Source organism: Corvus cornix, chromosome 2 (genome assembly GCF_000738735.6).
Source record: "Corvus cornix cornix isolate S_Up_H32 chromosome 2, ASM73873v5, whole genome shotgun sequence".
Classification (NCBI taxonomy): domain Eukaryota; kingdom Metazoa; phylum Chordata; class Aves; order Passeriformes; family Corvidae; genus Corvus; species Corvus cornix.
The window spans coordinates 6,127,640-6,142,978 of record NC_046333.1 but is presented as its reverse complement, the minus strand read 5'-3'; the positions used below and the strand labels follow the sequence as shown (position 1 = coordinate 6,142,978).

Here is a 15,339-nt window from a genome sequence, read left to right as displayed (position 1 = left end):
CATGCCAGTCTGCAAATGTTCATGTGGCTCATACCCATTAGATTCAGCCCCAACTGCTGCATGTGTCTAAATTAAATTGAGTGGATAAACTCATTTACATCTTTTTTTGATTAAGCTCACAAATTCTTTCTGGTGAATTTGTAACTCCGAGTCAGGTTTCTGCATCACAATGTATTTCTTTCCTGGCAGTGCTGACCTACTTTAAATGCTGCAAGGTGCTCTTACCTCCTTTTTTTTTTTTTAACAGCCAGCTGATACCAGCAGAGATCTTTGTACTTGAGCTGCTAAACCTTTGATGACATTTTAACTGTTCATTCCTATATGTAGGCAGCCACTTCATCCTTTTCTAGGTGGGCCTTTGCTTCAATTCAGAGTTAATGGTTACTATTTATTGCACACCTACAAAAGGTAAAACCTACATACAGCAAAGTTGCTACGTGCACAGAGTGCCTTAGAAAGCCCAGAATGCCTGACCTGAAGAACATACCATCCCTAGCCAGGCTGTGCAGAGATGTGAGGACGTGGGTAATTCGCCTGGGCCCTGCAGGCAGGGGGACAACTTCAATGAAATAACTCAACATCCAGCACAACAGTCGAACCTAAGTCATGAGGTTCAAAGAAAATAAAACATGCTGTGAGCGTGCAAGAGCATCTTAATTCCAGGATGGGTGTGCTGTGATGTTATTGTAGCGGGATGTTTTCTTTTGGGTAAATAATTAGTGCTCTCCTGAGAGCTGCAGATGTGCTGTAGCATTGTATGTTCTCCACCACAATCTCAGAGCCAGTCTTAAAATGTTACAGGCTGCTCAGGTGTGGCTGGGTTTATGTGCAACTAATTACCATCTCCTTTTTCTCCTTCCTGCCTAAATTTTCCACCCTATTCCCCTGGCTTTTTTGGTACTGACTCCCCCATCCCTGTTGCTGGCACAGCCCTCAGGAGCAGTGTGTGTTGCCAAGGGAGGGAGCACAGAGCAGCCCAAAGGCAGAGAGATGGAGGAGGCAGCAGAGCTGAGGCATCTCCGTTCAGCCATGTTGCCACTGCTGTGTCTTCATGGAAGTGCTGGTCCTTAGAGATCCCACTCTGGGACCAGTGAAGCTGAAAGTCATATTGGAGAATTCACATTTTCATAGATCCCAATACCCTTTGCATGCAGATATAAAAGGATTTTATGCTGAAGCCTGTGGTCAGAGTTCTTACCTATAACCCACCAGATCCTACTTTCCTGTGGTTTTCTCCCACTTCTAGATGCTGCAGTATCATTCTTCTGTTGTCTTGTGGGACTGTTTCTGGCCCACAAGAGGTGTTTCTCATCCAAGCTCTTAAGGGATACACTAGAAGCAAGGTAAGACCCATCCTGTGTCTTTCAAAACTTCTAAAAATCAGTGTCTTTGTAGAGAAGGTAAGCAATGGGGGCTCTGAGCTGGTCCACAGTGCTTAAATCTGGTCATCCTGAATGACCAATTGCTACTGATTCAAAACCTCCCAGAGCATCACTGATACCAGTGTGGCAGCCCCTCTGAATGCCTCAAGCAAAGCTGAATGAGGCACCACCGAGTCACCACCAAGTCCCTGACATAAATTTTGCTCTCTGGTTTATTCATCCTCAGAGACCAGGACATCTCTGAGGAGTTTCACCCACACCACAGAGGATTATAGTCCAAAGTGTTGGTCCTTCACTCCCTAAATTATCGAACATCATGTCCTAGCTCAGACTTAGTAATTTTCCCCAGGCACCCAGAGACCTCCACTGACCCCAGACACAACAGAGCTCTGCACTGGCACCTCTCCAGAAGTGTCTTCATCCACCTCCTCCCCACCATGATACAGGAAAGAGGCTCCATCCCTCCATCTGTGAGCTCTAGACTGGTGGGAAGGGCAGTGGGGTCCATGTGGAGCAGGGCACAAGGCTGCTGTTGTGCAGCCTCCAGTACTGCCTTTGTATGAACAGCTCATCATTTCAATGTCATTTGCATTTGGGTATATTTGCAAATGCAGAGGAAAAACCCCTCTGTGTGAGTCCTGCTGAAGAACTAGATTTGAAAATGCAGTTCTCCTGCTTTTGGTAACCAAACTGGCTGAGGCATCCCTGGTGCAGTGTGATCCATCTTCATTGCAGAGGCTGGCAGGGTACTCCCTCCCCCGAGAGAGATGGGTGATTGCTCACTGGGGTTTGATGTTTCTCACATGGATGTTCTCCTTCTGGCTTGTCAGCAGTGAGTCAGGAATCCCAGCTACTTGGTTCATTGCTTGATAGATCATACCGAAAAATTGCACGGAAAAAACTGTGGCTGTTTTGAGATTAAAAAAGGAGTAAACTGGATTTTGTTTGTCATGGGGTATTTTTCTCTGCTCCTCTCTTTCCATTTTGTACCATCTCGATCACTCTTCTTTGCAGTTTTGCCTGATTTGGGGGAGTGGACTCCACAGTTCATCCCTACCTCTTACTCTTGGGGCTAAACGTTTTGGTTTTTTTCTTGTACTCCCTTTTGCAACTCTTGCAGGTCACAGCTGTCCTTTGCCAGACATCAACTCTTGAGGGACTACTTTGGGTGTTCTACTAAGAGCTGATGTAGTTTATAGTGCAGTTTAGGACTTTTTTCTCCCTGTTTCGTCTTCCCCTTGGGCTCTGCTGGTCTCCCAGCTGCTGCTGTGGCTTTCCCTGCCCTTCAAGGAGTTGCTTCCCTCATCTGAGCATTCCCCAGGTGCTTTGGCTTCTTTGCTGAAGGCTGCACATCTGTATTGCGTGTTGCTTTTGGTTGCTGCTCCTCATGCGCAGTAGGAGTGGGGATAGGGCAACCATGAATGTGATGGGAGTGTTGGCTGTAAAAATGTAAAACATATTTCTTAATTACACACTGGACAAAAGCCCTGCCCTGCCATGCAGAGCTCTGGCTCACCATGCACTTCAATAATTGCTGTATCTGCTGTGTTCTGAAGTGATATCTTCACAGACAGAAGCTCCATTGATTTCAAGGGACTGTTTGCCTTGTAAGAAAAAGAAAACTATAATGGAAGCTGGCTCCATGAACTCGTTTAATTTATGTAGTACTTACAAAACCACCAGATCTTTGTGGAAAATTATGGAATATAAATAACAACAACCAATAGCCAGACATTTTCAGTCTCTTCTGGGAAATTGTGGAAGGTTGCTGTACTGCCAGTTAGAAATTTATGATACTTTAGGCTTGTACTTGGACCAAAAAGACGAAATAGAGTTGGTGTTTTGGAACAGTTCAAGGAAATTGTGCTGGAATTATGTGCAGTCAAATCTGAAGTTGATTGAGAGGTCTGGCTCTGAATTTTTGAAAACCAGAATCATTAAACTCTTCAAATGGAAAAATAAACCAGTACAACAATGCCTGTTTCAGTTGGGCAAGCAATTCTGTAGCTTTATGCTGGTGAAAATGTGACAGTCATAAATCTGCTTTCCTCAGAGTTTGGTCTTTGGGCCATAAGTGAGTGTGTGATTCACAGACCAAGGCACAAGCAGGTTTTGGTGATTTGTTTACCCTCCAGCATTACTGCCTGGTAAAGTGTGAGAATCCTACAATCAGTCCAAATATATGAGGCATCTAGAGGTGCTCTAAAAGGAACTTTTTTAGAAAGACATAGATTTATATGAATAATGACTGCTGAGCTTGAGACACAAGGACTTAAGAATTGGGGGGGGGAATGGAAAGCATCTGAAAAATCTATTGTCATGGAAAGTTGAATATATAAAGCATTTTCTGGAACATCCTGAATTGCCCTTAATATATAAGGAAATGAAATCATGGAATTTTCGATCCCTGTTCATAGAGACTCATAGAACTTGTGGATAAAGTATGGTTGAATATGAGACTCATAGAACTTGTTGATAAAATATGGTTGAAACTTTGTGTGATTTCCCATATTGCACCATCTTGTGCTAGATGATGGGCACTAACTCACTGCTGCTTTTAGTCACAGAGCCTTAGCATCTCTGAGAGAGCACAGGCACGTGAAATCCCAATGTGAAACAAGGTATTTATTCAGAAATTAGTTGGTTTATCTCAGATCTTCACCACTTGCTTACACAGCCACATATGAGCCCAGGTATTCAGGATGGAAATATTTAATAAAGAATATATAAATATTTACATAAATGTGATTTGGACACCTCAGGGCTGTAGATTCAAAAATCACTTGGACTGCTTCGGCAGGACACATCAACATAAATGCAAGTAGTCATTAAATAATGGTAAGAAATTATAGCAATAAAACCTTCTTGCCTATTTTTCATCCCAGAAGGGTGAGAGAAAATGGCAAATTATTCAATGTTTTTAATGGTTGTCAGAAACTGGACAGAATCCAAAACCTAGTTCAGCAAATATTTATGAAATGGTATCTAAACCATTAACTGTTCTGCTTATCTGAGATGTAGTTGTGCAATCTGTTTCATATTCCTTATCCAGAGGTGGGGAGGAAAAGGCATGTTTTTGAGGTAGAATTTGTGCCAATCAGACTTTGAGACCAGAAGCAGTTTTAAGATTAATTTTTTTAAAAAAACACTTTTAATAGGTCTGGATGATTCTTGAAATTGGCTACATCAAACTGAACCCTGTGAGTGATTTGAAAGGGATGATTTAGAAATATGGGACATTTTCCTGGCTGTTAATGCCCCATTTTATTTGATCTGATCACTAATCAGAATAATCCTTAGAAGTTAACTGTACAGAGAAGCATTTGACCTGAACTGTGCTTTGCAGGAGAACCTTTTTTATTCCAATATGAATCCAATCCTCCCTTTTACCCTCTCTAGGTCAGCCACAGTTTCCTTCCTTTTTACTACAGCTCAAGGAGGAAAGACAAAATGGTTTTGCTTGCTCCAGCTGGTTGACTGGTTTCTTTTGTACCCCTTAGACAGAATTTAAGAGGAAGCTTGTTTATTTTCCTGAACTATTTGTACATGCTGCATGCGTAAAATATTCATTTAGCTGGGGAAAAACCTTCTAAACACTAAGTATTTGTTCATTTCGATGTTAAAAAGGGCTGCCAGTGATCTTGTCTTAAAATGATTCAAGTAATAGCTGCCATTTGTGAGTGAACACTATGTACCATTTTCAGCTTTTTAGCTCCCAAGGGCCTTGTGTTATCAGAGGCACTTAGCACACCAAAAGAAAGGAAAGCAGTGGATGGTTCCTAGGATGTGCTGTCTGCCTGGTGCACAAGGGATGTCAGCTGGACCTCATCTCTTTTGCTGCTCAAGAAAAGGTACTGCCTCGCCTCAGTGATATTTATTATTTGATGTAGACAGAATTAAGGGCGGTGTTGGCTGCACCCAGTTGCAAAAGGGTGAAGCATCATCCAATAAATGGGATTAATAGACTGAGTGATGTGTAAGCCAAGTCCACTTCACTGATTTAGTGACCTGGAGTCATCAATTAAAGCAAGCCCTCCATCTTAGAGAGTATTTCAGTAGATCATCACAAATGGTATTTTGAGATGACCAAGAAAGGATTGGCAATGCTCTGTGGCTCAGGATCTGGCCACCTGTTTCTCCAGAGAGGTGCCAGTTCATTGCATGGTATTTTGGTACCTCTGTTCAAGTATTGGAAGCTGCAGGGATGACCTTTCCGCCTTTTGCTTTCTTTTGCTTTGTTCTAGCAGAGGTGTCTTCATCTGAGCCAGCCTTTGATAGCATCTTGGCGAAAGATATGTCCCCATGGTCTGGGGAGTGTTTGCATTGCCAGTAAAGGACACTGTGAGACTGGTTGGTGAAGTAATCAAAGCTGAATGTGGTTATAAAAGAGGGATTTATCTTGATGAAGAAAAAAACTCAGATCCCCACCATCCCTCAGCTCCTACAGGGAGAGTTTGCATTGCTCTGCTAAGCACTTGCTCATGTGGTGTCCTTTCAGAATAGCTATTATCTTTTTTTTTTTTTTTTTTGGATGGTGATACTTTTGATGATTATACTTTGTGCTCAGGCACTTTATTTCCCCAATGAGGTCTTTATAATAAATTAAAAAGTCAACCCTGTTTGTGCTGCAGATGGGAAAACTTAAGCCCAGAGAAATAATGTGACTTTTGTGCAGCTACAAAGTGGAGCTGTGGTTAAGTGGGGAATAGGGCTGTTATGGAGCAGCAGAGACTCCAGCCTTGAAAATGCATTTGCTGCTCTGTGCTTCCTTCCCCCAGGTATTCGATACTGATGCAGACGCAGCCTCAGTCATCTGAAACTTCTGCTGTTGAAAACGGGATCTTTTTCTTCCCCCTTCAGATCGCATTAAAAACGCCTGCGGTTATTTGAACCCTCCGACTTCCCCTGTGCCCCCTGAACATTTCGCTAATGCACCCAAAGCGGTGCTTAATGACCTGCCCGCGCTGTCCGAGCGCTCCTGCCCCCGCCCGAGTTCGTGTGGCAGGTTCTGCAGCAGGGGGGGAATCGAGCCCTGCGGCGATGCCCGAAGCGCTCCTGGCAGGGAGCCCGCAGCCGGGAGAATCCCGCCCGCCTGCCTTCTCCTGCGGTACCCACCGCTCTGCCATCCCCGCGCCGTGCCGCGATGGGAGGCAGGAACACACCCAGCCCTGGTCCCCATCTGTTGCAGCATCGGCTCCAGTAGCAGAGCCCGAGATGTTTAAATGCGCTTGCCTTTAGGGAAAAGCTTTCAATGCAGTTCTTCGATGGACGTTTCCAGCCAGACTGCAGGATTTTTCAGAGCTGTAAGTCAGAGCGGGGGCTCGATTGTCGCTGGGTTTCTCTGGATTTGATTATCTTTATTGTTAAATTTATTTATCTTAGCAGGGGAAAATAGGTTTTGCATTCATTTAGGTGGATGCCCGAGTGCACTGCAGGAGTCTGCCGAGAGGCAGGAATTCTTCAGGCTGTGTAAGAAATGCATGGTTCTTGGGTATTTTGGTTTTTTCATCGTGTTTTGTCTCTTTTTTATGCATGACTGGCACGGAGCTGTTGTACTGTTTTTAGAGCATTTAATTACAATAGATACTCCAAGGCTGAACAAAATGTTCTTTTATCTAGTTAAAGAATGTAGCTTGGGTTTGGGGTTGTTATTTTTTTTTCCCTTGCATAACTTTTCGTTAATGTTTTGGAAAGAGAGATTATCATTTGGGGGGTGTTCATTTATTTTCAGCCTAAAACCATCTGGTCTCTGCATCCTGCAATGCTTGGTTTCTCCTACTGCTCATCTCAGAGCCTCCTGAACTGCTGAGCAACTAACTGCCATGGCTAGCCACTGCAACCCCAAATCACAGGTTTTCAGGAACTGCTGTTTTGCTTAATGATTTTAATTTGGTATTTAATGAGGTTTGTTGGGATAAAGAGATACATTACAGGCTTCATGTGTTCCTCCTTGCATTTTTTCCTTTTGATTACCAGAATTAATGCTGAACACATGCAATTTGCACTGCAATTAATGGATCTGTGAGATAATGAATGTCCAAAAGGGATGAGGCGACTCTGTCCTGGGATCAGAGCCTGGAAGGTTTAAAGATCCTCCTTTAGTGGGGTGATGGAGAATAGCAAATGAAATTTAATTCAGTATAAGATGCAGGGTATTTTGCCAGCATCTTGTGTGTTTTGCTTGTTGTTCCCTGTGTTATGGGCCACAGGAGAGATGAGGGTGTCAGCCTTTGGGGAAGAGATTTCACCCTCAGCTCTGTCCCCTGTCGTGAGTCCAGGAGGGGCTGGAGAGCAGAGGTGGTGCTGACTTGGAGCAGCCCTGGGAGGTGTGAGGAAACTGGAGTTGCTGCAGTTGGGAGCCTGGGGGGCAGGATTATCTGATGGAAGAGGGAATGATGGGCAGCAGGATGAAATGGATCCTGCTGACAAGGGGCCAGCCCTCAACTCAAAGGGAAGAAACCCAGCAAAAGAAGACTTGGTTGTACTTCAATTTAGTACATTTTTATTACTGGGAGTGCAATACAAATGTATTTATTTTTTAAAAATGCCCCGGTTTGAAATAAACAAAAAAACTCACCCACCCTCCCAAATCCACCCCATCAGTCTGTACAAGCATGTCTGACATTCATCAAGAAGAAACTAAAAGAATTAAATGCAATATTGTTGCAAATCTTTAAAGGCAAAACACAGTGTAGATGGAAATCACCTGTAACCAGAGTTTGCTTCAGGCAGCCAAGAGCCCTCGGGTTTCCATCAGGAGAAACAAATCCTCCTGTCATTTCAGCCTGTTTTGCCACCCAAGTAGGGGCAGTGACAAGCTGATTTGAAGACAAGAAATATTTAATCATCTTACATTTAAAATAAATGGCAGTTAAAAAACTGTAAGAGCTTGTTACCGTGTCTGTATGCACATATGATTATATATGTTTCCCATATGCATTGCCCTATATGAGAGCATGTTTTAGATGTGTGTAAAAATACTGATGCCTTACAAGTTGAACTCTGTCACATCTACATCTGGGAGGACACAGTCACCAGGGGAGTTTGTTTCTGCATCTCAGTTTAGGTGTCAGTGCCTTTGCTTTTAGAACTGATGTGTATTTTGATGAAGTTACCCTTTTTGTGCTGATGCAAGAGACACTTTCCTAATAGGCATTTAATGATTTCTAGTGCCTGATTGTGGTTCTAAGTCCAATTTCCATTTCTAATAGATCTCAAAATAAGTGTTAATAAAACTTGGATGTAAATATATACTAATAGTTCTACAGCTGTTCAGTACATATAGATAGAAATTAATGTTCCTGATGAGAAAAAAATACCCAGTATTTTAGGGCCATATTACTGGCATGTACTTAATTTTTGGTAGTAATGAAAAATAAAATTGTTACTCTGAATCAAAATTTTCTGCTTGTGGATTTAATTTGTCTTGAGGGGAAAAAAAAAGCTTGGCTGTGTTTTGCTTAGTTTTGTTTCCTTCTTGGGTGCTCATTAATTTCATGGGAGGTTTTCAGTGATGCTCCTTGGCAGGGTGGGTGTCTGTGCCAGGCTGAGCTGCAGGCAGGGGCTCTCCCTGAGCCTTGGTTTGGTAATTCCACTGTGAGCTTTATTTTTTTGTGACAAACGGGTTTGGTCTGTCTGCCACATGGCTTGGAGCAACAGCCAGTTCTAAAATGGCCTCTCCCATGCCAGGCTCGTACTCTGCCCATCTGTCACCGTGTCCGGGGTGTCCTGCTAAGTTGGAAATGTTTCCCACACTCTCCAAGCAGGATCAAATGCTTCTCGACACATTTTGATGCACAAACTGTCAGCCAAATCAAATGCAGATTTGCCTGTTTCAGCTCACCAGTGCCCGCTGGGTTTCCAAGCCATTGCAGAGGGCAGAAATTACTTTTGGCATATGTGGATAACAAGCTTAAGTTTTCAGTTGGGTTTCTCTGAGCGTGTGTTTGCTTGTCCTTTCTCCACAGCATGTTCAGATTGGTCCATTGTAACTGTGGTGCTTAAATAACCTCATGAAGAATAGTAAGATGGCTAAAATCAGAAGACCCCTGCTAAAGGAGTCAGAATATGATATGGCTCATTTCTAAGGTTTTCTTCCCCACACTGAATCTAACCTAGGAATAATTTCTTGAAAAAAAAAATTTAATGAAGTCATAGTCTTTGAAAGAAGCCTGAAGTTTACTTGGGGGAATATCTTTCTCAAAATTTTAGTACTGCATATACAATGCTTAGAAAAAAACCCTGGGTATGTGTCATTTCTTCCCTTTCCATCTGAGGATTATTTCCAAACCAGACCCACTGCAAAAATTTATTTTCAGTGGTGGCTATTTCTAGTGTGAGTGAGTAATCCCTTTGTTGTGTTCTTCTGTTTGTCTCATTGTTCACAAGATTTTCCAGATGGGCAAGTATTTTATCCATATTTCTTCCAGAGATGGTCACTGGTGTCTTCTAACACCTTCTTCCAAGCAGAACTGTGGTGCTTTTTGAAGCACATCCCTTGAGACAGACTTTAACAAGTGACCAGGGCTTGGTGTGGGTAGGCCTGGAAGTGTGGTATTTACTATCCCTTGGACATTGCCAATTCTCTTAACAAACATGCTTTTTCTCAGAAGTTGTATAGCTGGCCTGTTTTCTTTAAATTTTGTGGGTTTTTAGTTGGACATGGTGGTTCCTTCATCTCACTCCACTGGACACTCACACCATCAGAGAGTTAACCCTGTTTTCTGCACAGCAGCCAAAGCTGTGCAAAGAGAATGTCATCTTAGTAACACTTGGAAGTGCCCACAGAGCTTGGGGCCTCATTATGCTCCCACTGCAGGGATGCCTGGAGCATGTCTCGACAGCGAGCAAATCCGTGACTGAAACTGGGCTGAAATGATCCCAGCCAGCCCAACACCGGAGCTCGGAGCGAGCTCTGCTGCCGGAGTGTTTGCTCAGCCTCCTGCGGGGATGGAGCAGCCTCCCCAGCCCGAGTGTTGTCATGGCTACGCTGGTACCGGTGTGTGGAGCCGGGGAAGGAGCCGGAGTAAAGCACGCTCGGCACTGCCGCGTACACCCTAGTAAGAGGCAGCCCCTTGTTTGGACAGCTTGCTTTCTAAATAAAGGGGGGGAAAAAACCCGAACAAAAACAATAAAAACCAACCAACCAGCCAACCAAAAAACCAAAACAACAACAAAAAACAAACAAGCCCCCCCCCAACCAAAAAACAATTAAAAACCAAACAAACCCACAGCTTGAGTCCCACTTTATAGGCAGTAAAGATGGAGAGGTGAGATGCACAGTTCACTTATCCTATGTTGAATCCTTCAGAGTATAAGCAAGTTGTCTGGCTTCTCCCATACCAGGGAAACAGGAGCAAATTGCCCATTGGCGATGCTGGCTTTCACCTTCTCTCTAGGCTGGACAGAAAGTGTGGAGTAGATGACAAGTGACAGATACCCTTAATGCCTTCCCAGATGTAATCCAGAAAGCCAGAGCAGGCAATGAAAGCCTCATCACTGAAGTGCACTGATGAAGCTGTTCTGGATTGGATATGCAGTTTGTAAAGTGCTCTGGATTCCCACAGCATGAGTGATGTATTGTAATTTATCAGTGTGCATGGCACTGTTAACTGAAAACTTAGGAATGGCACAAAATCTCAGTATCTCTTAGCTCAGTCAGGGGTGGGACCAAAAGGACATGAAGGCTGTGTTTGGGCAGAATGCTGTACTATGAGTGTGATAAAGTTTTCTGGGTTGTCCCTGAGAATTTGAGCTTTCTTCTCTCCTTGGGGGCATTTTATGTTGCCAGCTTCAGCAAAGTGCACCTTTAAATAAAGAGTTCAGAGGGTAATGAATGAAGACATCCATTCTTTTGGGAAAAGAAAAACTAGTTCAGCTTACAAAATAAAGCATATTGTATTTATTGGTTTCTTTTTACATGTGGTGCTAAATCTGTAAAAAAGCTGTAGCAAAGTGACTGTAAACTTTATAGATGTGAAGTTGTTCTCTGTAGCTGCAGAATGATATAGGACAATGTGTCGGGAAAGCACCTAGAGGGGAATCTTTCCTCACCATGGACTCCATGTGCTGTCTCCCTTTGACCTCCCCCTCAGGTCTTCAGCACACGAAGCACAGAATCATCTTGTTCTTCCTTTCCTTCCCTAATTTCCTCTTTGCTTCTGCTTTTTTTCCCTTTCTTTTTTTTTTTTAGTTGAGGGACTACTAGATCAGAGCAGGTCCCTCACTTGCCTGGCTTTCCAGCTGTAAGCTTTCTTCTAATTGTCAAGATTATTCACGGTTATTGACTGACAAGAATGGAAAGAGGAGACAACAGGCAGCTGTCTTCCTAAATGCAGTGAACTGGAAAAAATATTTTCAGTTTGAGTATTTATGGCAGAGATATTTTGCCTGGTGTGAATGTCACCTTTTTTAGTCAAGTATATGCAAGGGAAAACCCTGCAAGTCCTTCTCAGATAAGGCCATCAGTTGGAGGTTTTCAGTTTTGATTCTGTTTTGTTTTACTCTTCCTTGAGGAAATGGTTTTTGAAGAGATTTGGCCAATAGAGAGTGGGGAAAAACATAAAAAATGCAAAGCACAGTGACTTTTAAAGTAGCTGAAGTGTGGAGATGATTTAGTAAGCCTCAGGATGATCCTTGCATTGAATCCCCTTCAGATTGTTTGCTCCTGTGCTGCAGTGGCTCAAGTGTTTTCATTACATTATGGCAAAATCGTCTTTTGTTTCCTGCAGTTCTGCTATTTCACTGTGGCTGAAGTTGTGTTTTGTAACAAATGCTGGCTTTTCTCTGCAAATACATTGGGATCGTGTGTCTCATTTAGGTAAGACAAACTCGTAAGTATTGGAAAGCAAGTACGAGTATGTGCCATCCGAAGGGTAACATTTCCAGTCTCCTGCAGTCCTTCCTTAGAGTCTTAATTCCCTCATCACTCACCTAACCACATTTTCCAGGACTGAGGTGTGTCATCTTTTGCTTTTACCTTCTGTTTCTAAACTTTGGGTGCTTCTTGAATGAAATGTCTCGCCAGAGAAAGGTTGTCTTTGGCTGAGCACCCAGAAATAGCACTTAATAATGGGTTTGTATGTGCATCCTGCTGATGTCACAGGGACTATTGAGAATTTTGGTTTCCTCCCTGGCATGCTTTCTCTGCTGTTCTCTCACTTTCTCTCTCCCTCTCCTTTTTTTTAAGTGGCATTTCATTATTTGCCCGTTCGCTAGGTTGTCCATCTGCTGTTGTAATAAACACGCTGCCAGTCACTGCTGTGTGGTTCGTGGTGTGAAGGAGCTGACAAACCAGGCTGTTGTGTGCTTGGGGATCGTAGTCAGGCTTTGTCAGAGTGCCTCTATGCTGCTCTGTCACTTACTGATGAGATGGAGAGCAGCACCCTCCACCACAGCATTGCCATACAGCCCTGAGCTCTCTGCACATTATAAACATGGTGGGGCTCCAGGCAGGAAGGATTCCATCCCATCCCAGGCTGTCTGTGCTCAGCTCATCTGCAAAGGCTGAATCACCAATGAGATATGGTGGGGTTTCCTGGCAGGAGAGCACAAGGCTTGAAAGAAAACTTCATTTTTTTCTGTAAACAGCTTAGGAATGTGTTCTAGTGATTTAAGTCTGAGATTGGGAACAACACAAAAAAAAAAAATCCATGCTCTCTTGTAAGTTTTTCTGATGTATCTTGTCTACAGCCTCAGAAACAAAAACAGTGAATTTGCTGTAGATTGCTGGAGATTAATGCCTGTCAGGATCAGTGAAGAGTTTCAGAAATTAAGAAGGTTGTGCTGGATCCTGCCAGTATCCCATGATCAGGATAACTCAGGAAGAACAGCTTGGAAGACAGCTGTTTTCAGGGAAATATCAAAGAATTACTGGTTTCATGACTCTCTTTAACCCCTTCCCTTTGAGATTCTTAGTTTTAGCAGCTTTTTCTGCCCAAGTGGGGGCAATCCAAGCTGAAGGACCTGTAGTGAGAACAGGGGAGAAGTGGCTTCAGTAGCTCTTTAGGACCATGTCCATTTCTTTTTGCAGCTGAAAGAAATGCCTTTAAATTGCACATAGGCTGGTTTTTTTATGCCAAGTTTTCATATGCGAGATTTTTTACACAGAACATTGAATAATCACCTGATGGATGGGGATTTTCACATATTGAAATCTGGATTAGATTTCAGTCAGCCATTACTCCATAACCTTTTAATAGCACCTCTTTGAGACTGAATATTTCCCATTTGTTCCAGGCATATCATTTAGGGTGGCTTACCCTCTGTTATTTTAAATCTGATGCTGTATCCACCTTGAAGTGCACACAGCTGGTCCTGCACAGTCACCCAGTAACCCCTGGACTGTGCTGCCTCTGGAATCTTCATGCTCTGGACAAAATCATAGGATCATTAAGGTTGGAAAAGGCCTCTAATATCATTGAGTTCACTGCTGACCTGCCATCTCCACCATTTCTTCTTGTCCTCTCACTTGTTTTGGGAGAAGAGACCAACCCTCACCTGGCTACAACCTCCTTTTAAGGAGTTGTGGAGAGTGATAAGGTCTCCCCTGAGCCTTTTTTCCTCCAGGCTAAACTTCCCGAGCTGCCTCAGCTTCTCCTCATAGGACTTGTGCTCCAGACCCTTCCCCATGTCCCTTGCCCTTTTCTAGACACTCTCCAGCACCTCAATGTCTTTCTTGTAGTGAGGGGCCCAAAACTCAGCACAGGATTCAAGGTACAGCCTCACCAATCAAGTCTCTATATCTTATTTCTACCATCTCAAACTCTCCAGACTTACACTTTTGGGTTTTGGGGTTTTTTTTAAATACAAATAGCCTTAAAAGTAATAGCAAACACATAAATTGGAATAGCTTTGTGCAGTACAAAGCTGGCTTGCACAAATCCAACCAGCTTTGTACATCTGTTCCTGCCCACTCCCATTGAGTCATACCGAGACTTAGTCACCATCATCCTCAGTCTCACAGTACAACTTATATATTTCTCTCCAAAACACATGCTACAGTCTAGATGGCATGGGGGAGTGAGAAAAGCAAAGCAATGAGCAACCTACTCCTAAGGGAATAAAGGAATGTAACAAGTCTTATTATACTTTACTAGAACTGGTATATCAAAACAACAATAACAAAAGGACAGAAGTTTCTGTGTATGTCAGTTTTGAATCTTTCCTTGTGCAATAATGGAGTGATTTGTTATAAATCCCCAAAGGCTTCTAGATAGGATTGTTCTCAGAAAAAGACAATTTTCTATTCAAGCACAGCTACCAAGCTATGCCCTCTATTCCATGGAGATCAGACTGTGGATTCTGCTCACAGGCTATTAGCATATGTAGCATAGGCTTGTAATAGGTACGAATTCAAGGTTGATCTAAAAAAAATCTGCTGGTGTGCAGAGTACAATGAAACAAACTGTTCACAGCTGATGTTAATAAAAATCCCGACCTTCTTTGTCCTTGGTAGGATACTTGAAGTGCTCATAGCTCAGTAATATCAGCAGAGGAGAAGACTTTGTTAAGGTGTGATGCTGAAGAGTGCAGCTTTTAGCAATTTTTTGTGAGATCAGAGCTCTTGTCAGCACTCAGCTTAATTGTCTGTATGTTGTTTTCTTTGTTTATTTTATTAAAGGAGCTGTCTCCCCATATTGAAAAGCTGCCTTAGTAAAGTGTCACCTTCTGCTTGAGTTATGTTGTAAAAAGAAACTGTAATGTCTGGCAGGCATTTCACATCCTTAAATTTGGTGCAATCCTAGCACATATATAGAACTTAGTGAGGCAGAAAAATAATGCCTCAAAGGTGACACCATCCGTAGTCAGGACTGTGTGATGCTACCCACACTAGGACTCTGAAGTTGTTTATAGCTGAGGAACCCAGACTTTAAGCTGAGGTTGGTTATGGGACTACCACAAAGCTCTTCTGTCCTGAGTCACCTCTGAAACGTGGCCAAAGAGTTGACCATGTTCG

The 15,339-nt window shown here is 43.0% G+C and overlaps 1 protein-coding gene across 4 annotated transcripts in view; it reads left to right on the top strand.

Moving 5' to 3' along the window:
• The window catches only part of PRKAG2 (protein kinase AMP-activated non-catalytic subunit gamma 2), a 212,908-nt gene that overhangs the window by 46,810 nt on the left and 150,759 nt on the right, over positions 1–15,339 (top strand). The window contains exons 2-3 of one of the 4 annotated variants that reach the window (XM_039570818.1): positions 5,087–5,233; positions 6,161–6,685. The exons of 2 other annotated variants lie outside the window; for them this stretch is intronic. In XM_039570818.1, coding sequence (XP_039426752.1) covers positions 6,605–6,685 — 81 coding nt within the window. In that variant the 5' untranslated portion in view covers positions 5,087–5,233; positions 6,161–6,604. Of the gene's footprint in view, positions 1–5,086; positions 5,234–6,151; positions 6,686–6,794; positions 6,852–15,339 lie in introns of those variants that run through there. One more of the 4 variants, XM_039570807.1, reaches the window with a different exon arrangement.